We start from the raw sequence: 22,181 nt of genomic DNA, 5'->3' as shown, positions 1-22,181 counted from the left end.
TTATTGTTTGTCTCTCTGTTTTCCCTTCATGTTTCTTCTGCCTGCCTATGTTTATTTCCCCCCCGAGCATGCCGTTTCATTTATCTTGTCACTCCCTCTTTCAGCCGCCATCGCTGTCTCGTCCAGTCTTTGACTTTTCAGCTCATCTCTCTCCCAGTTTGAATGAATTCCCTCGTCCGGCCTTTCCTTATCTTCCCTCCATCACGGCACCTTCCCCATCTCGCCTTTGCTCGCCCTCCCTCGCAGATCCATCCTCATCTGTCCTCATCTTCCTTCATGACCTCCTGTCTCTCTCTCTGTTTCTCCCTGGAGTGACTGGCCACATGCTAATGTGTTTGTAGATAGTGCACGAGGGCTTAGAGAGGCCATTAGTACTGACTTCCAATGGTGGAGTGTGTGTTTGCGTGTGTGTAACTGTATCCGGATAGACCTATTTACAGCATACACGCGTGTCTGCATGTGTTCTATTGGCCATTGTGTGTTTTATGTATTAGTACCTACCTTGCTATAGTTGTCTAAAATGTAATGTGCATATATGCAAATGTGCGTGAGTATCTTTTTCTATGTGTGTCTGTCTGTGCGCATTCTAGCATTAATAATGCAGGGCAGTTGATCACACTGAATGATTGATGACGGAGGTCATGGGAGCTCACAGAGGATCACACTCAGAAGAGAATGTAAAAAAAACCCCAACAACACCAAAACGGGCAGCATCACGCAATGTCATTGTGCCGAAGCTGTGTGTACCTCCGTCAGTGTCTCTTCAATATGGTGCTCAGTGGTTTGCACTGTTTTTTTTGTTCATGCTATATAAAAGTACAAAGCATGCTGTTTTGGAAATATTTTATTGTTTTCAACATGCAAGCCCTCAATGTTTTTGTTGTTCACTTTTACAAATGAGACTCTGACTTTAAGGCGTTAATCAATATGCATGACGCAATATGATGCTTTATTGATCTCATCTGCCAACGTGTGATCACAGATGAGTGGCGTGCAGAGGCGTGACAGATCCTGGTGATTGACGTCATTAAGCTCAATGCGTTATGCCCTTTTCAGGAAATCCTCGCTGGTGGGGAGCAAAATGTCAGCGGCAGATTTTAATAATGGCAGCTGCAGTCGGCGTGGGCGTGCAGGCGTCTGTCCAACCAGGAGACACGGAGGCAGCCAGGATGACACTTTTGCTGTCACTCAGGCTTTCTCACCATGCACTGCATGTTCATCTGTCTGCGTAAACACTTTGCATACCGGCACATCTCCTGCTTCAGCAGGCGGACTGCAGAGGCCTCACCCTAGAGATGTGACAATAGCCCCCCACGCGCTGGAGGGAGCATCCTCCTCTTTCTCCTTGGTGCAGAGAGCAGTGGAGCGCCGGGCCCGGATGAGATGTGACGTGACAGCTGACTGTTGCCTGCAGAGAGAGCTTCTTCACACAGCTCAGAGGAGAGAGGCTTTCCTGGCCTCCTTCACTCCATTAGGTTTCCCTACATTTTAGGTTATTGGTTGAACTGTCGTTGGAGTTCTGGCGTCAGTATTGTAGGTGGGGATTTTAGTGTGCTGCTCGATAAAGGTCTTCATTCAGTTTCATAATCATCTGTATTCACTCCTACTTAAATAATGGCATTACATATTCATGTTTACATGAACTGTGAATGTTGCCACGTGTGCCTTTTAAAGTTCATTTAAATAATCTCCAAACATTTGCCTATCAGGCTGTTTCATACATAAAGGTGTCCCGTTTGCAATGCTTCCATAAAGATCTATAGTCACCGAAGTCATAAGATTATAATAATGAAATGTGTGGATATTAGGTGATAACTATTATTACCTCTCGCTTGTTTTCTTTCAGGTGTTCAACACCTACTCCAATGAGGACTATGACCGGCGTAATGAGGAGGTGGATCCTGTGGCTTCCTCTGCTGAGTATGAATTGGAGAAAAGGGTGGAGAAACTGGAACTCTTCCCCGTGGAGCTGGAGAAAGGCGAGTCTAAAAAGACCTTAATGATTTTGTTGATCCTCTCCGGCTCTCATCACACAGAATCACAACTCAAAGCTCAGATCTCTGGCTACTAACAAAGGCACAGAGTTATTTTTAGACTCCTGAAAACATATCTTCTGTGCTTTTCTCTGTCGCTGAATTGCAGTTGACTAGAAATCCCCTTAGATTACACTAAAAAGCATGAAAGTGCACAGCTTGTCTTAATTCCCCAGCACGAGCTACAAAGGGGTGATATGGCATCTTTTCCGCTTGTCTTGTCCTATTGAGATTTCACTGCTTTGAGTCCCTTTACATTGTAGAATTCCTCCATCCCTTCCCTATTATGTAACAGCTTCTGAATAATTGATGCAGGGCTGGAAAGGATGAGGGGATTTTCCTATCTGGGATATCTCCTATTTATATGATTGCCAGCTCACGTTTCATAGGTCTCTTCTTTCTTTCTCTCCCCCTGTTTAATCTATCTTTATTACTTTTTTCTCATATTTCTTTCTTCTGTGTGTTCTCGATTTCAATTTAAATTTCTTTACAAAGCCTTAAAATATAATCTCCCACCACTTGCTTCCAAATGCGTAAATTAATTGCAAGTTTATGTGCATTTCCAGATGAGGATGGCCTGGGGATCAGTATTATTGGGATGGGTGTCGGTGCGGATGCAGGCCTGGAGAAACTGGGCATCTTTGTCAAGACTGTCATTGAGGGTGGCGCCGCTGAGAGAGACAGCCGGTAAGAGCAGCTTTTGTTTTTGCTCCCGAGCGCACAACGTCACTCCGCTGGCTGCAAATTCCAAAAAAAGGCAGGAAAGATCGGTGTGCTGGAGAAAAGATGGCGGCAACAGTTAATCAGCGCTGGTGTTTGAGCCACAAAGTCACCACACACTCGCGCTTGCACACAGTCACACACTGTCCCTGTCAGATTTAGCAGCGGGGGTTCAGACTGAATCCACCAAGAGTGTCTATGTGTGTGTGTGTGTGTGTATGTGAAATGTATGACAAAAACATTTCATGTTGTCGTAGAGCTTTTGTATTTTGTGCTTTAGTTTTTTGCAGACGAAGTGTTTGTCTGCAGACTTGGTGGTTCACATAGTGTTTCTATCCTCGTCCCTGGATGATGCATTTGCGTGTCTTTGTGCATTATGAAGTGTGATCGCTGCAGAGTACGCGCTCAGCCAAGAAGAGAGGAGACGATAGAGTCTCAGCAGGAAAGTTGTGGTTTCCTGCCTGCGATCTGAAAAATATCTGAGTGTATGTGTATGGCGCAGGTTTCTCCATAACCAAATTAAAAGCTAATAGGTAACTCCTCTCAGTGAAAGAGCCAGCACTCTCAAGCTTTTCATGCAAACTTTAATGCACTGGGACTTATTTGCGGTAGGTGTGTTTTCATTTGGGATTAATCTTCTCTTTTATGTCGCAGCCACTGCTGCCATATGACAGTGAGATTAGATAAAATGCAGAGAGAGACGAAGGCGGGGAGCAGCGGCGAATGGGAATCGGCGTGTTCAGAAAAGCTCATCAGTTCTAAGATGACAAGTTTCAGTGACTCCGAAAAGTCTCAGTGAGGGGGCGAAGTTGGTGTGAAACGTCGAAAACATCCGACAAAGGCTGTGCTGAAGCTCAAGTTCAATATATGTGTTTGTGCCTGTCAGCCTTTTCCGGCAAACCGCAAAAACTGTTTTGAATGTTACTGGAGCCCAGTTCACTGCACTTTCTCATTGTCGATGCTGTTATGTTAATAATTAATGAGATAGTGGCTGAAAAGACAAGACTTACTTAGAAAAATAAAAAAGTTTTATGTTTTAGTATATCTGCCCTCAAATTGTCTGAGTTTTCTTAAAAGCTAGAGTTTGTTGTGGTGATGTTCATATGAACTATGTGTCAGGATAATGCCATATATTTATTTATAATTGGGGACTGTTCTTTATTCTTGCTTCCTCTTTGTATCTGTAATGTCGCTGACCCACTAAAGTCCTGAAGAAAATATGTACAGAAGTAAATTCATGCAAAGTGATGACTCGGAATATAAAACATAAATATGGATGATTATACTCTTTGGACTGAAACAAATCACATATGCATTAAGGCATCAGAGCTCCATGTTTATAAGGAAGTGGACTTCCTCTTTTTGAAAGTTTGTCAAACATTTTTCTCAATGGATGGATTTCATTAAATATGGTTCAAATCTTACTTTAAAAATTGTGCTGCATGTAGAAATATCGTGAAGTTTTTGAAAATAGTTGGTGAAAATGCATGTGAACAATTGCAGGGATGTTATGTCACTGTGCTAATCTTGGCAGCACTGCATTTTTATTGTGTCGTTCTCCACATGTAGAAATTGTGGATTGAAGTGTCATGGTGGCAGAATCCACCATGCAGTGAGGAGTGATGACTCCGAGACTTCAAACTCAGTGAAATCCTTCCACTTCTCGCTCTCAGTGATTCCGACTTCTTCAACTTCTCTATTTGCAGCTGACCTCTGCGCAAACTTTAGTGGCTGCATAAATAAGTTTAGGTCAGAGACATGCTTTTTAAACTTTGTACGCTAACTTTTGGCCGCGCTGGAAAGAAAACAATAGAATTGATGATTTCACTCGTCGTTTCAGTCAATGGTCAACAGCCTGGAGGTCCGGGGCCCCGGGGAGGCTGACTGAACACAGGCAGACTGAAAGAGAGACTTGGCTGTGATTTGCATTCGCTGACGTCTTCTTGTTGGTGTGTCCTCGTGTTCCTTTTGCCGCTGCCAGTTATAGAACAACCAGCTTTGGCCATACAAAGCTGCATTAAGACGTTTGAAGCAGTGAAGGTCAGAAACTCATGTGAGCCGCTGACAGACATCCTGCTCACTGTCTGTCTGGCTGTCAGATTGACGCGTCTCTATAAATCCATAAGACAGCTCTGGTTGATGTGTTCAGTGTCACCGTTGTATTAAATCCACTCAGGGAGCTGATGCATGTTGTTATCGACTGAGATGGAGTCTCAGCTGGGATTTTGGATATGGTTGGGGATTGTAGGTACCCTGCATTTCGATGTGGAACTCATTGAAAACACGACACACATACTATTTTACCCTCTTCTGTGTTATGTTTGACCATCAATCCCAAAGAAATCCATCCATTTCAAGTGCATCTATAAGTGCAATTGTACATCAAGTACTCTTTTATTAATGAATGTCCCTGAAATCCCCTAACATATAATCTTTACCTTATAATTTCCATTCTTTTTAAATTGTGCCTGGAGGCCCTTCAGCTGTTCCATCATGCAAATCAAGAACCATTGACTTAAAAGGCCTTCATTTGCCCCTCATTCAGATAATCAATATGCGCAGTAGACTGAGTCCGGTGTTACTAAATTCTGTGTTTGGAGAAATTATCAAAGTTTACAGGCTCTTGCTCCCTGGCCAAAACAAGAGCAGGGTCGTTACAGTTGAGGTCAAAATGATGTTTATTTTCTGCCTTCAAGTCCTGAAATATAATACGGCAGGCAGAGCTTTTTTTTCTTTTTTCTTTTTTCTTTTTTTGCTAAACAATGAGCACTGGTTTTTGTTTTATTCATATGTTGCAGACATTATTCAATTGCTGGATTCAAAATATCTCTGTCAGTTTTTTTTATGCAAATTTCATGTGGATTTAAACTGAATATTTAGCAAGGAGGTTCCTTTTAAGTGATTTTCTCACGAGTCCCTCATCATGAATACTAAATCAGGAGTTTCTTTCCAGGCCACAAACTTGCATGACCTCCCATCAAGTCCAGAGCAGAGCTGAAACGTCGGATGTTCTGTGGCTCAGGGCGAAAGGCGAGCCGGCCTCTGTGTCCTCGTTAGCCCAGCTAGTGTGTTTTGAGCCTCATCTCTTCTGTCTCTGGGCCGTGCAGGAGTCTGCAGTCATCACAGCGGGAATTTGTGACCTAAAGAAAAGTCTGGCACTGTTGTAATTTTGAAAATAACGTGAACGTGCACGATATTGCAGTTTGTGATTCCCCCTTGTGCCTCTTGTTGACTGTTAACCCTCTTATAAATTGACATGCAAGGTTCAATTGTCAAAAAAATGTACAATGAGTGAGCGCTTCTGCCCCTTTTTACAAGATCATTTGAAGTTTCAGTGTCTGGCAGGTTTCCATTCTTTCCATGTGTTTCTGCCTGTCCTTTGTTACAAATGTGTGAATGTCGTCTGTCTACTGCAGAAGCAAAGCTTTATTTTTCTGCTTTCTACCAGTTTTGAATTTTCTGTGTGTGTCAGGATTAAGGTGAATGACCAGATTGTGGAAGTGGACGGGACGAGCCTCGTGGGTGTAACACAGAGCTTCGCTGCCTCCGTCCTCAGGAACACATCTGGAGTTGTCCGGTAAGATTTACACACAACCTCAAACAAGAACTATTGCAAACTAATAGTTTGGGCCCATCTGAAGCCACATTAAATCATGCTGCGATAATGTGAATGGGACAGTGTGACGCCAGTGACCCAGTGTGTTAAATGTTAAAAGATTGAGGTGTCAAAAAAGAAAACATTGAGAACCAAAAGTATAGTGAGGATTTTGTGTGAGTATATTCATTTGTAAGATTATACAATGCATTATTGCAGTTGACATCAAGTCGACTGCAATAATGCAATGCATGTCATGAAGCAGGGCCTCTGCTCTTTAAAGTCTTCTTCAATCAGTGAGATCTGAGCGGAATACCAAGTAGAGTAATCCTGAATTCATTCAGTCCTGCTGTCATTGTGCAAAGGTTGCAAAACAGCCCCTTTAGCAGCCACTCAGTGAGAAACACAGTATGTGACCAAAGTCTTATGTGCTGGACAGTCGAGCAGTTTTTGGCAGTGGGGCTGCTGAGAGCAGTGGAATACACACGCACACGCACACGCACACGCACACGCACACGCACACGCACACACAGTATGGCAGGAAGGCTTTCATTTGGATTGCCAGAGCTATCCTTGGCAACATTGCAAAACTGCCATCTCGGCTTTCAATTGATTTGTGACGTTGGCGTTCCTTTTTTTCCCTTCATCTTCTTGGTATGGCTTATTGCTCTGCTTTAATACTTCTGTCCACCACTGGTCCCCCATTGCGTTGTTTACACACCTTGTTACGGGTTGGATTCATTTTTACACAGCAAGGCATTTGTTATATTGCTGCTAAATGATCCAAAGTCATCAGTGTGGGTTTCTCCCTCGGTAGTGTGGCTGCAGTGGTGATGTGGGAAGCACAGGCAGCGAAACAAGGACATGTTGGCTTGACAAGTGTTATTTGCTAAACTAATATTGACAATGGAGATTTTACACATACCCGGAAGTGAGCATATACTGTGGGCGAGGCAGCCTGAAAAGGATCCCGTCTAGCACCTGTGCATCCATGAACACCCATAAATAAATGAACATGTGATGGAAAGAGCGACCAGCAATAACAAATACATTTTAAAATGTATTAAAATGATTTAAAATGTATATACATTTAAAATGTATACCTGAGTTACTTGTGAACTATAAGAAAAATACATTTTTGAGTCAAAAAGATGATGAACACAAAGGTTGTAATGATAATTGTCACTCCTCACTGTCATTTCCCTGACCAATTTTCACTCGTCCCGCCCCCTGTTCCCTTTCACTCTCTCAGTCTTCCTCCATCATCTCTCACGCACTCCGCCACCTCCTCCTCGGTAAATCCTTTCCTCACTCTGTCTGATCACCAGAGGTTTTATGGCCAACTGTCCTAGATTTGCTATTTTAGCTATATTTAACCCTGACTTCCAGCAGCGAATCATCCAGGTTTTTACACTCTGACTAGCAGAAAACTCTGGTAAAGGGCCATTTTGCATAAATCACATTGACATATGTGTAGGAAATTAAGAAAAGCATTTTGTTGAATTTATTGATTTTGGTTGCATTACCATGCAGGATTCTATCTGTAGATGTGATTGGCCATGCAGAGCAACATTTCTGGCTAGAAATGTACGAGGATTAATTCACACTACTGATATGAATTGTATACAATTGGTCTTAAAACCAAAATCCAACTTTCACCACAGAAGCGCTTTCAGTGAATTAAAAGAAAAAGAGTTACTGCATTGTTATATTTTTGTACAAGTCAGCAAATCCCATAAAAATACCAACTAAAGACCCGTTAATTGATCCTATTAACAGTTATTGTTTATGTTTTTACAACCAAAGCCAAAAAGAGCTTACTTGTCTGTGCCACAGAGCTCCATTGTTGTCCAAAAACTATTTAAAAACCCGCCAGAGAGTGCAGTATACACTGCTGCAGTGGCTGAGATGTTTCCTCAATGGAAAATGACTGCTTGAGTTTATCTTGAGACAGATTTTCTCCTGCCCCAAACAAAAAATGAGCAATTCTGATCATATCTCTTGTCGGGGCTTAAATTCCAGTCGTGCAGTGAGAGGGGTTTGCCATATTGACGATTACAACCAATAGAAGCGCAGTTGAGAAAGTTAGAATGATCAATGCATGCCGTTCCTCTAGGCTATATGCAAAATAAGTCGGTAAACAGAAACGGCGCCATTATCCTGTATAGTAAGTACGTTTAACGTTTTTAAGATCTGCGATCACCATCGGTGTCTTCAGGAAATAAATAAACAGACCATAACTCTGTTCTTTTAGCATTTATATGCGGGGAAATAGTTGGGTGTGAAAGTAGACGTGGAATATGGATGAAGTCTATGATCTCTTGTGTGGCTTTGATCGTCACATCATTTCCACTGGCACTGTGTCGTGAGATGACGTCGTTAACTCTCTGACATGTCGGGAGATTATTTCAGACTGTCTTGAGTTGCATGACGGTGACAATGGCTGTCTGCGGATCACTCTCGCTGTACGACATAAGCCACGATCAAAGATGTCACCACGAGTGCTCGTCTTTCCCATAGAAGGCTCGACATCACAACATCTGTGTGTGCCCCTCAGCGAGGGCCAGACGCTTTCAATGCCATTCGATTTGTTTGATTCTCTGAGTTTTGGTTTCTTTTTGTTGTGACCTTGCGTCATACTGCTTCTTGTAAATTATGAGAGTCGATTGTTTGGATTGCTTATTGAAATAGTTTTGAGAATTAATGTCACTAGTTCGAAGGGGGGAAAAGTTTTATTTGTTAAAAAAAAAGAATGAATAAATAAATCACCTAAAAATGCAAGCAATCAAGTATCTAATAGTGGTTGCAAACATTTTTTCCATATTTTGAAGAAATGGCTAATCAGAGCAAAGGGACTAATCAAAAGAGTGGTTGTAAAATTATTTAAAGCAGATGTTATAATTTTCCTAAATCCTCAAAACTCTCCCTGAGCTTCTTGTCTCGCACAACTGCTTCATGAATTGTGTATCGAATGGTTGGTATCAATTCTAAACAACTCATCTGACTCATGAAGGGTTACGGATTGTCCTTTCTTACACCGTCTTGGGAATTTTGAGAAAATATTCCACCTAGTTGTCTATAATTGAAGAGAAAAAAATATTGATAATCTCCTCTTTGAATCTGATCATGACACATGAAGCGTTCTTCGAAAAAGACATATTAGAAGAGCAGGAACTATGATAGCGAGTCGATCCTCACAGTGTCTGATCAGTCATATCTGTTATGTGTGAACCTGTGCTGACATCCCCAAACGCCTGTCATCCCAATGTCACCTCATGTGGCAGACACGTGTCCCGCAGCGTTTCTCCCACCATCCCTCTCATTCTATCCTCCTATCCGGCTGTCTTTTTCAGCGAAGGCTTAAAAATCGAATATTTTGTCCCCTCGGGTTCCTGAGTTATTCTGTGTATTAGCACCGCGTCTGAGGCAATTAGAGCAAATGGAATAAATTCGCATTGAAGCTTTCTGCCGTCGAGCTGAAACGGCTCCCTGTGTGGCAGTCCCGGGTCAGCGGGAGGCGGGTGAGGAACTCAGACAGACTCCCTGTGCGTGAGGAGGAAGTCGGTTTCCAGGTCACCTCCTCCTCAGACTTCCACGCCGTCCAAAGGCTCGCTCGAGTAAAGTAGTTGACTTGTCCAAGGCCTCTCCATCTCTCTCTCTCTCTCTCTCCTCTTCTTTTATTTTTTTATTTATATTTTTTTTATAACGTTCTCTGTGTCCTGCCCTTCACTTGTTCCTTCACATGTAGATCAAAAACGCCTCTCTGCTGGAGCGTAAGTCCTTTTCTACATCGCCTTCAGTAATATATGAAAGAGCTCTCGGGAAATGAATTCACTTGATTAGGCCCTATCTCGAATCCACTCTTGCTCTCTTTTTCCATCTTCCTCTCTCACTCTAACACACTTACACTGTAACAGTGGGTCTGAACAATGCTCAGAATACACACAGTTACTGGAACCCCACTGGGCTCGAGATTTCCTTTGATAAGTCATATTGATTCATCAACGTTATTGCTTTGCAACTTCGGAGCTCACGACAAATAAATTGTTTCCTATAATATTGCTGTGGTTGCTGCCCGGTTTTTATGTTTAATATCCATCTTTCTTTAATCCAACATATGGTCCTGGTTGTTTTCTAGCCTCCAGTTTGGGCATAGCCATACCTGATTGATGCATTTCATTAGAAACTAAGGTCAAATATGAAACATTAAGACTCCCCATGCATTTATTATCATACTTTATCTTGATTGGTGTCATGAGGTAACAGAGTACTTGGAGAAAACCCAAGCACGCACAGAGAGAGATGCAAACTTAGTAAAGAAAAGCCCCCAAACTCAAACTAGGGACATTTTCACTGAAGCCAGAATACAAATCACTACAGCATTATACAGGTTTTATATCTGTATCCATTTTATATCTTTCTTTGTTCCATTAATACTTGCAAACAGAAATATATGTAAAATACAAGATTTTCTGGAAAGCAAGCTATGTCTCAGACAAAGTTAATCTTTTAAACTACTCATGTTGTAACGGATGTTTTCCGTGGTTATATTATGTGTAACTTCCGGAGTTAATGGTCGGTAACATTCACAGCCCATGGTTTTCTCTGCCAGGCTAATAGCGTAACTGCCTGGCCTGAGCTGGCTGTCTTTTCACATTATTATGCGTGTCCCGTCTCCCAGCCCTACCCTGATACGTCAGCAAATATTGCTGTCATTGCTGTGTGGCTGTGGGCCTCTGTTGCTCCCAGCCTGTAACCGAGGTCGCTGCTGCTTTTCACGGGAACGCACATGAAATTGTCACCCATTTCATGGTTGTACATGTTTTCAGTGGAAATGGCACAATAATCAGATGTTCAATCAGGATTCAATGTACCTGGATCACTTGGTAAAGACACGCGCTTTTTAAAAAAGTATTTATTAATGTTGTGTATTTCTTCTATAGGATGCTGCTGGTTTAATTCTGACTCCAGGTTTTCTTGTCAGGTGCCCTTTCTCTTGAAATCACATCACTATTGAAAAGCACAATTGATGCTTGAAACGATGGTTGATTATTCTATCATGAAACCCAAACTACCCATTTGCTTTTACAGGCACACGATCACACACCTCTTGAATCTCCAGTACTGTTTGTCAAAAAAAAATACAAAAATCTGTGCTGTTGCAGGTTTGTAATAGGCCGGGAGCGCCCGGGTCAGCAGAGTGAGGTGGCCACGCTCATCCAGCAGACCCTGGAGCAGGAGAGGAGACAGCGAGAGCTGCTGGAGCAGCAGTACGCCCAGTATGACGCCGACGATGACGAGGTAACGACCACACGTCCCTCTAACCACGGCACAAGATGAAGGATGGTTTTGAAAGTGCAACAAAAGATGGTCTGTACATTACATGACGGCATCGCCTGTGCATATGACAAGATGACAGCTCTTCATTAAGACTATGTCATTTGAATAAATAATATTTGATCAGAATTTGTTTGTCAGACCTAAATTCCCATGTCAGTTGAGCGGATGTCACGAAATGCAAATTGGCTCATTTTTCATGACGGTTGACTGGAGGTTTTAGCTGATTAACTCCATAAAGCTGACTGACAGGACGCTTTGATGCTGCCGCACAAAACACTTTCTCTCATGGGCGCACATACTAAGAGGATCCCGTGTGAGCTTCGGTCCTAGAAAGCATCACTCAGCGTTTCCTTCTGCGGCTCTGCTGCTTACTCACAGCATGTTTAATCCACCAGACACTCAGCTCATGACCCTGCGATTCCTGCTGTTCCCTCTGTGTATGTGTGTGTGTGTGTGTGTGTGCGTGTGCCATGATGACAAACAAGAGGTAGCAGACAGTAGTAACCTAATGGTATGCAAAGTGTGTCATCACCTTCATACAGAGGCAGTCCCGCTTCCTTCTACATTTCATATGCAGGCGAACATAAACTCTGCTGCTGTCTGAAGTCTTTGATTTCCTGGTGAACGGTGAAATGAGAGTCTTCATGCTTAAAGAACCCCTCGCCGAGCTTCACATGCTGATCTTGGCACTTCCACAATCATAGCTACACACACACACACACAATCACACACACTTCATGTGCTGCAACCCTTTACATTTGCAAGAAGCCTCCCTAATTCGACTTGCTTTAAACCGTTTGTCATCATGTAGATCCAAAATGAAAGCTCCTCCCAACAAATCCACACATAAGAAAATGCACAATAGAAAAGTTGATTGCATTTGAATTGTTAATCGATACTATAGATTGTGAGCAGCTGTAAAAAAACAAAAAAAAAAACAAACAAACACTTGGAATCTGTCACTGTGGTGCAGGAAAACCACCATAAATTTCCACACAACTGGTCGAGTAAACACTAACAGAGTCATTACATAGATGTGTGGGGCCGTAAAAAGGGCTCATCAATATTAATATCCCTATAAATAATAGAAGGATTGTGGGGTGGTGGGCGGCTATCGGGGTGGGATTTATTTTTTAATCTGAGGTCTTTGTGGCTTGATGTGACAGTGGCTCTGTACTGGTGACGAGAACTCGATCCCAAGAGGACGTACATCACACAGACACCTCCGCTCATTAGTGCGTTGTGATTGTGTGTATTCCAACATGTATGTGTGCCCACTGTTGGTGGTTCGAATGGAGAAGGATGAAAACATTAGTTATGCAATATGCGTGCTCTGTATTCAGTCTCAACGTGACAACTTTACTTCAACGCGATTATTGTGTCCACCGAACAGTGACGGTCACAATGTGATATTCTACAGTCATTGATGAAAAAGGATCATAATAAACGAAAAAAATAATAATAACCACAGTGTAAACACATTGCACCCACAAAATAAATGCTCAGAAGCATTAGCGCTCATGAAGCTTATTTCATTCATCAGAAGTCATCACAGATTTACATATTGCAGTAATTTTGAGCTGATGATGTCACTTGACATGAAATTAAAACATCACCAAACGCAGGACAATGTTGGGGAAACGTTTCCTCGTTTCATCCAGTCGTCGTCATGATAACTGTTGTGATTGATTATCAAAGTAATAAACAGCTGCAGCACGAGCTCCAAAGCGCAGCCGTGTTTTGTTTGTGTCGAAGCAGCTCGGACGAACAATGGAGACGAAGTAGCACATCAATCATAAACAAGAACCATTTTCTTCTATGTGCTGCACTCTGGTAATTATTCGGCCGCATTGACGGATGTTTTCTGTCCCGGCAGCGTCAACAAAGAGACAAGTTGTAGCACAAACATCCCACGTTCGTGTGTTAATTACATGCACGCATCCATGTTATCAGACGGCTGAATAGAGTTTAACATAGTCATGTTTGAGTAAAAAGAGATAATACTGTACAATTAGTCACAATATCCGACTGCGATTCCTAAAGAAATTCGAAGCCGTGTTAAAAAAAAAAAATAAATAAATAAAATTCCCTGATCTCAAATCTCATAAAATCTCTAATTTATTCTATCTGAAGGGTAGTAGGGAAGTATCAAATGTAATTATGCATTTTGATACTAAGTCACTAACATATAAAAGGAAAATTTCTGCACTTCAGATGTTTTAGTGTCACAAAATTAAAAATGAGCGAACATTTTCCATGAGCTAATCCACGCATTCAGTTTCAACATCTGATATGTTCTTTATATGATCTCAGGAAGTATGAAATCCGAGATTTGCAAAAAAATATGAGTCTCTTTTTAATTACATTTCTTAACACGGAGCTGCCATTTATTTGTACTATATTATATGCTCTGTAATTGTGAGGTTGCATTTCAAGTAACAGAAAGATGCCAATAAATGAGAGATTAACAGTTTGATGAGCCATTAAAAATACAATTTGAGCCAAATTTAGTCAACTTTACATGAAAGTAAATCTTTTATCTTGGTATAATGTTAAAGCCTGTCACAGTTGCTCGTGTGCACGCAACCCCCAGCAATCACAGCTCTTTCTTCACCGCTCGCACTCAAATTAGACGTTTTTAGTGTGGATGGTCACGTGGCGAATGCCGTCTGAACAACAATGGGTGTTTTCCCGAAATTGTCGACGCTTCCTCCCGATTCCTTATGCATGAGGTTTGGGATCGGTGATCATGTGTAATTTGATGTTTGGCTGCAATCTCATGTGTTCAGCACTTAACTCCTCCCTCGGCAAATGAGACCCTAATGTTGGATAATGGCACCGTGGTGGCAGCGGCAACCCGGTGTGGAAATGGAGCAGCCATGCATGCAAATAAATGGAGACGGGGGATAGATTTGTGGTGGTGGGGGGGGGGGCAGAAAAAGGCCAGGAAAATGAAAATGGAGATGAGAGCAGAGACAGAGGAGCGTGCATGTGTAATGCATGGGTGAGAAATCAAGACAGAAAGACGAGTAACAATGCATTGTTCTGCTGTATTGTACTTGACGAGACGGGAGAATTGAATGAAAAGCCTGTCAAACTTTGAACATGAATCTTTTTCTTTTTTTTTTTTTTCGTCATGTTTATATAGTTATTTGGAGATTGTGGAAATCTATACCTGGACTGATAAGACGAGTAGTCTGATGGAATTGTTGCATGATGTGAAGAGAGACTGATGCTCTGTTGGTCATCAGCCAAAGAATGAATCAAACAATCCATTCAGGCCCGGTGGTCTAATGGTGGATGCCAACATTCATTAGAGAGTATTTTGAGAATCAAATGAAAGGAAAAACTGCTTTGGATACTTGCAGCCAGCCTACTCGAATGTCTAACCATGCAATGTTTTTTTATTTTTTTTTTTTTATTCTATAATCTCTGATAACAAGTTGTTTCTGTTTCTCCCTTAAAGACCTCACCAGCTTCGACCTGTAACCTCCTTTGCACTCGAGGCGAAATGGTGACCAATGTAGGGAAAATATAATCAAAAGTGACATTCTGATTTTGTCAAGATTAACTTGTCGTGTCACTGATTTTTAGAGAAGTGATCCTTTCTGCTCACCAGGCTGTCAAACCAATTTATTCTGGACAAAGTTTTTGGCAACTAAGTGGCTTTTTCTGCAACGTTATGCAACTGGAAGCATTAAAATAGCATTACTGATGTAAAATAGGAAGCAAGCAAAGGATACATTTAGGAAAATGGCTGAGAATTGCTGGTAGTGCTTGGCATGCAATGTGCAATGTTGTAGGTGGTGTGAGGTGATGCCCTCCCACTGTTGCAGTGATGAAAGATAGACTGATTGAACATGGAAATAAAGACAGAAATATTGACATCCAGTTATTTATAATAGTCTTTTGACTATCCTGCATCGTTTTGACTCTTCGTTGAGGTCGTGGCTCTCTTGTAAGCACCTCCGAGTCAGTTATTTAGCTTAAAATTGGCTTTCTCTGTAGGCTGAAAGGATCTTTTTGGAAGCTGATCTCAACAAGGCCACCCAATCATTCAACTTAAAATGGCTTCGGTGACTCATGAAAGTTTTCTTTCAGGTGTTTTTGTACGCGTGTCGTACGTTTCGCACTTGACATCATGACAACAACTAAAAAAAAAAGAAAAATATGTTAACTTTCAGTTCATATTTCTGTTTTTTTAAATGCATTACCACTAACCTCAATTATGCTTTAATCAGTGAATATACGTTATAATCTACCAAGTTGGTTTGCTCTACTCACACTAGAAGCACAGGATTGTTACTTTACATGCATTAAAGGTGGATGACATGACTGACTTCATGTCTCCTCCTGAAGCAGACGGGAGAGTACGCCACCGATGATGAGGAGACGGGGACCACGGTGGCGGGCGGAGACAAGAGCATCGAGGTGTTCGACCTGCCGGAGAACGAAGAGATCTTGTCCCCGTCGGAGTTGGACGCCACTAAACTCTACCAGAAGTTCAGAGAGGTAAACTCGCACACTTCCTTCTGTGCAGGTTGTTCCCCTGCGTCTCCCAGAGCGAAGATTACGCAACTGACGGGAGCCCACAAGAATTTTTCTCGAACGGCTTTGAAGACTGAACCGCTAACGAACCCCCTCACTCGGTGGAATAACTGAGCTGCCGTCGAGAAACGCTAATCGAATTGAACAAAAGATAGCAACACAATGGAGTCTCGCATCTCTGACTTACTTGGCTGGGTTCTTTTCCTTTGTCAAGATCTGTGATCAGCTTCCCCCCGTCCTAATTCCTAATCTGTATGATTAGAGGTGTGAATACAAAAGTAAATCCTGTTCTCATTACACCTCATTGCTCCTGTTTTGTTGAAACCTCGAGGAAAAGAGAGAGTTTAATCCCACATTTTAACAAATTGAACAAATCCATATTATGATCTTGGCAACTCTTCACACAATCCATTTGGAAGAACTGAAGCACATTTGGTTGTGAGCTCAACCTGAAGATTATAGTAATAAAATGGAGCATAAATTCTCTCCTGGTTTGGTCATTTATGGTTTTTGAGCTGCTGGGAATATGAATTGTACGCTCCAGCGCGGTTACTCTGTGGCACCGGCAGCATTTCTGTGCAGTTTGACAATAGCTTGGTGACACATTTAACAAATGGCTTCAGCTGCACTGCAGACTCCGCAGTGGATATCGAGTGAGAATATAATGTAATTCCTGTTCTCCAGGCGTGCACATTTATTCCAATTTGTCTTAGCCGACTGTGTTTTGACCTCTCTCTATTGTAAATAGACAATTCAGATGCCATCAGCGGTGTAGGATGACAACATGCGGCTCGTGAGCTAAAACCAGCCGGCAACAAGATCCATTTCAGGGAATGAGTCGAAATTACAAAAGAAAACTTTGACTTTTTAATTTTAAATAAGGTAACTGATGCTTTAAATGTATTCGCTATGAATCACACTGCACACATCGGAACACTAATATCGGTTTCTGCTCCTCACATTCTTGAAACTCACCAATTTAACTAACGTCTTTTAATGATGGGTTACAGTGCAGCTCATGGCAGCGGTTAAAAATAGTGGATGGATAGAAGTTAATAAAAGAGAGATTAAGTTACATCAGTAATGATTGAATGCCATGTTTGCAGCCTTGAAGTTTACAAATATCTTCTGCAATTTGTCTGACGTGCACATATTTTACTGAGTGAACTGGTTGGATATGAAGGTGCTGGACAGCTGTAGAGAGACAGACTTGAGGATATATTAATCTTTAATGCATATATGAATATAAATACACTTAAAGTGTTGCACATTCCCTTTTTGCTTGCAGCTCCCAGACCCTCCCATTTTTATTGCTCGGACGTCATTATTTAACTCTGCCTGCTCTTCATGTCGGCTCACTTTTAACATGTTACGCGTCTTTTAGCAGTTTTAAACACTGATCTGAGAAAAGTATGGAAGTATGGCGAGGGGGGGGGGTAGATTTTTACGTAACAGTAATTTAGATGTACTTTCTGTACGTCTTGGCTTTCCTCTCGCCTCTCCTCTGAGAGAGCATGTCTGGGCTGGAGGACTGGGTCGGCTGCCTCCGTCCATCACACTGTATCGACAGCGGAGAGAGCCTGTGCGGCCATGCATTTGATGATCTGACCGCCCTCTCTTTTCTCTCCCGTGTTTTCTTTTTTCCCTCCCTCGCCTGTCCTTCCCAACAGCTCCAGATCAAACACACAGTGACCGAGGCCGAGATTCAGAAGCTCAAAAACAAGGTAAGTGATTAAAGCTGTCGGAGAGCGGGGCTGCCTGCGAGCGCAAAATTGCACAAGTTTTCTCAGAGTTCAGACAATTTGTAAATGGGTGTTGGATTAGTGCTGGCGAAGCGTTGTGGCGGCGGGTCGAGCTGGGTGGTTAGTTTTGGAGTGATGCAAGATTAAGTAGAATTAATAATGAACAGTTTCTGCAAAAAAAACAAAAAAAAAATTCTTGAAATGGATCATGCTTAAACCAAGTGCAAGGAATGTTCACGTGTAATCTTGTAAAGAAAAATGTTTAATTTGCACTCAAAGTCAGAGTCAAATAATTGTAAAAACAGTAGGTAGTGTTTCTGTTTATTACGCTGAATGCAACCTGATCACACAGATGTGTGCATTTGTCTCACTTACACATGTGAAGTGTATAATTTGTACACTCTGTCAGAGGACATTGCCTAATTTGATTAATTCCAAAATTAATGCTTCCAACTCCCTGTGATCAAGTTGAGTGGTGCTGAAAAAGCTGTTTTAAAAGTAATGATAGCTCCACTTTTATATGATGAAGAAGAGGTGCAATTTGTGCTCCGAATAGATACTTTGCTCTAAAAAAAAAAAAGAAAAAAAAAAGACCTTTTGTGCAGAGTATCGACTACTGGCTGTATGTGTTATTATCCCCAAATTGACGCACTTTATTATTTCAAATTGCTTTGGTTTAATCGCTGTCATCCACTACTGCTTTGATCTTAGGGACAACCTGTGTAATCTGGGACAATATGACGGTTTTATTCTAAAACGGAGTATATTTTTTTCCCAAAATGAAAAGCATGCAACTCCACTGCATCGTTTATTTAGTTGTTGTCGTCGTCTCCTTTCAGTTGGCATCAGTGGAGAGGGAAAAGCAGCGCTGGGAGAAGGAGAAGACCCAGCTGAAGGCCAGCATCGAAGAGAACAAGGAGAGGATGCTGAAGCTGGAAAGCTACTGGATCGAGGCGCAGACCCTCTGCCACACCGTCAACGAGCACCTGAAGGAGGCCCAGGCCCAGTACCAGACTCTGGAGAAGAAATACAACAAAGCCAAGAAACTCATCAAAGACTTCCAGCAGAAGTGAGTCAGGAATCGACCTTCTTACAACCTCAGTGACAAAAACACAGTCATTGAGTTTCTGCTGCAGATGAAGAGGCAGGAATTCCCTCATTATTACATGAACACCTCAATGAACATATCTATATTGCTGAAGCGACTCCCTTTGCTCTCAAGTCTTCTCTCATTCCAGCCGACTTTCCCCCCTAATGCAGTGCAGCTCTCCTGTTTTTCTGTGCTCTGATTTCTTTGGTCAGTCTCCATCACAACCTCTCCCGCTCTGCTCCTCTCTGACTCCCGCTAATTGGCTCTGCCCCTGCAGGCCAAACGAAAGCAAACTGACGAAACGAGCTCTCCGAGCTGATCTGCAGCTCTGAGGGTTGAGGAAACCGTCGGTGCATGCAACCAAGGGCAAAGCAAGCATTGGAAAGTGGCTGCATGTAGCATTCTCTGGGATGGAGCCGTGGCGAGATGAGACGCACCGATATCCTCAAAACGGCTCTTATCGGCACGGGAGGGCAGGCGGCATCACACAGCGTGATCACACACGCGCACGCGCTCTGTAAATGCGTCCCGGCTTCCTGTGTTATCACACACACACCTACTCAGCACATTAAAATCTCCCCTCCCTCCTGTTCCTTCCAGAGAGGTGGAGTTCATCCAGAAGGAAGATGCGGAGAGGAGGCGGCTGGAGGAGGCTGAGAAAGCTCACCTGGCTGAGATCCAGGGACTGCAAGTCAGGGTAGCGCGTCTTTTTCTTTTCTTTTTTTTTATCCATTTCCTGTCCATCTCTCATCCCAGTTTTTACTGCACAACATTAGCTGCTCATACTATGTCTGCAGCATTCTGCATATTGGAGTAATATTTGAGCTAATAATGCGGTTTCATTGGGACCATGTGAAGACATTGAATAAGATGCACATGTTAATTGATTTTTTTCAGTTATTTTTGCTATGTGAACTTCCTGCATTTTTTTAATAAACGTATTAATTCCAAAATATACAAAATAAATTGTGAGGTACTGCATTTCTGATTTTCATGACTTATAAACATTAAAACTAAATATACTTTTAATTTTATATATAATAAATGTAAAATTTGATTTCACTGTAAAGGAAAAATGATCTTTTCCATTCCAGTATATTTCTGTGCCATGCACCTGAAATTATAATAACTATTTTTTTCTGCCATTTTTCCAGTGTTTGTAAACGAACCGTGTCCAGGTCATGTGATCCCGTCTGTTTTGAAGCTCACATTGATTTTCTGCCTTCCCTGAAACATGACAGCTGCTAAGTTGCCCAGTATCTTGCTGCAACGGTTGATTTCCAGTCGGATGACAATTGTCGCGTGTCTCTATTGGCTCAACTAAAAAGACCAAACGTCAGAAAGATAATGATGGTGCTGATGTTCTGTGCTTGAATCTCGGGCATTTCTTCACGGCTGAACGGACCCTCGGCCTGCCTGTCCCTTACTATCACTGTGCACGCTGACCACTCATCTCTCTGAGTGAAAGAATGAAGTGCAGCGTATAATATGTATTGCTGTTGTCAAAGCACTCCTGCACAAGGCTTAAATAGTTTTTAAACGCAGTAACAACTCATTTCCTCATCGCAGAATTTAATTTCCGCACTGTAAAAGTGGCTCTTTTGACAGGTGAACGCTCTCAGCTGTTTAACATCGATCGGTTTCTCTTTCCACAGATTGCAACGTTGGAGTCGGAGCTAATGCAGCTGATGAAGCAGAACGGCATCCAGGTCAACAACAACAACAGCAACAGTTCGGAGAGGTTCGGCGCTCAGCAGCAGAGTCCCAGCCGAGCGGCCGCGCAGTGCAGAGGTCTGTGGACGCCGGGCGCGTCTCTGCCGGGATGGTTTTGTTCAGTTTGGTTAATTTTTCTGTACCACTAATTGCTTGAAATTCAAGACGTGAGAATAAGTTGCAGTTTTACCGAGGGTCAGGTACAGGTCGTTGCGTCCTGTCTTTTCGGCGTCTCTGCTGGTGGCTTGGGAATCGCGACTCGCCACCTTTGCACTCCAGTTTTTTTGTACGGATTAAACAAACGAGCCTCGCAGGCGCCGGGTCACAGAACTGTCTGAGCTGCTTCCATCTGTCCGCGTCCAGTTTTAGTGCCAAGCCTCCACGTGTCATAGTGCTGCAGAGAGGAGCGTGATGACACCAAGAATATTACATCTCAACCTTCACATATTTATATCTGAAAATATGATCTCCCAGATGGAAACTAGATCTGATCACACTGTGGTTGTTTGTTGAAAGTGGATATTTTATCACTACTATACCGTTACATTATTTGAAGCTTGCAGATCACCAATTGTCATTTTGAGCATTTTAACAAGGATCGTTTTTGTGCTGTGACTGTTGTTAACATTACTTGCATAGATAGAGGGAAATATATGGCAAACATTGAAGTATTTGTTTTGGTTTACTCCCGCATTTGAACACAAATGTCTGAACTTTTGTCATGATCAAAGCTTGTTGCTTATTTTAACCCATTTGAGGACGATTCAAAGTTGCAGAGAAAGGATCAAAGCATCTGATGGGAGCTGTTGCATCATTTCATTCATTTAATTTCATTTATGAATTTATTTGAATTGGACAGTGCACATTGATGAACAGACACACAGTGCTGTAAATATGCTAGATTTAGTTCAGAGCAAATTTCCATCTGCAGTCCCAGAGGGTGAAATATACCACCAAACACGAAAAAATACATAGTTACTATAATGCATCTAAAAGCATAGCACACACTCAAAAACACATTAAAATACATCTGACAACGCACGAGGAAACATACCACATTATAAACAGTACAGCTTTTAAAAAAAACATTACTACCCGGTACATCTATCCCTAAAGGGCTAAAAGTTAGCCACCTTATCGCATATTCCAGTATTAGCCATACATCCCTCGCTCCCCCTCACACTTATTCACACTGACCTGCTTCTGATATAAAAAGATGAAACTAAAAAGACACATGTGTACTAAAACACCACCTAGTGGTCACAATCTTGCTGACTGAGAAGAAATGTTTTATGTTGTCTCTTGAGTGAGTCGTACAGTATGTGGTGCTTCCTCTATCCGCCACTGGTCGAGTGTTCCAAATAGAACAACCCTTGATTAAAAGCACATTCACTGACCTT

The 22,181-nt window shown here is 42.1% G+C and overlaps 1 protein-coding gene across 1 annotated transcript in view; it reads left to right on the top strand.

Moving 5' to 3' along the window:
- The window catches only part of ppp1r9a (protein phosphatase 1, regulatory subunit 9A), a gene marked incomplete at both ends in the record, with an annotated part of 42,763 nt that overhangs the window by 11,209 nt on the left and 9,373 nt on the right, over positions 1–22,181 (top strand). Inside the window, 9 exons of the mRNA XM_080515532.1 lie at positions 1,847–1,979; positions 2,600–2,720; positions 6,226–6,330; positions 11,514–11,649; positions 16,051–16,200; positions 17,907–17,960; positions 18,818–19,047; positions 19,669–19,765; positions 20,724–20,859. Of these exons, the coding sequence (XP_080371658.1) occupies positions 1,847–1,979; positions 2,600–2,720; positions 6,226–6,330; positions 11,514–11,649; positions 16,051–16,200; positions 17,907–17,960; positions 18,818–19,047; positions 19,669–19,765; positions 20,724–20,859 (1,162 nt within the window). The remainder of the gene's footprint in view (positions 1–1,846; positions 1,980–2,599; positions 2,721–6,225; positions 6,331–11,513; positions 11,650–16,050; positions 16,201–17,906; positions 17,961–18,817; positions 19,048–19,668; positions 19,766–20,723; positions 20,860–22,181) is intronic.

This window comes from Blennius ocellaris, assembly GCF_963422515.1.
Source record: "Blennius ocellaris genome assembly, chromosome: 20".
Lineage (NCBI taxonomy): Eukaryota > Metazoa > Chordata > Actinopteri > Blenniiformes > Blenniidae > Blennius > Blennius ocellaris.
The sequence above is the reverse complement of the archived record's forward strand: the minus strand, read 5'-3'. Positions and strand labels throughout refer to the sequence as shown.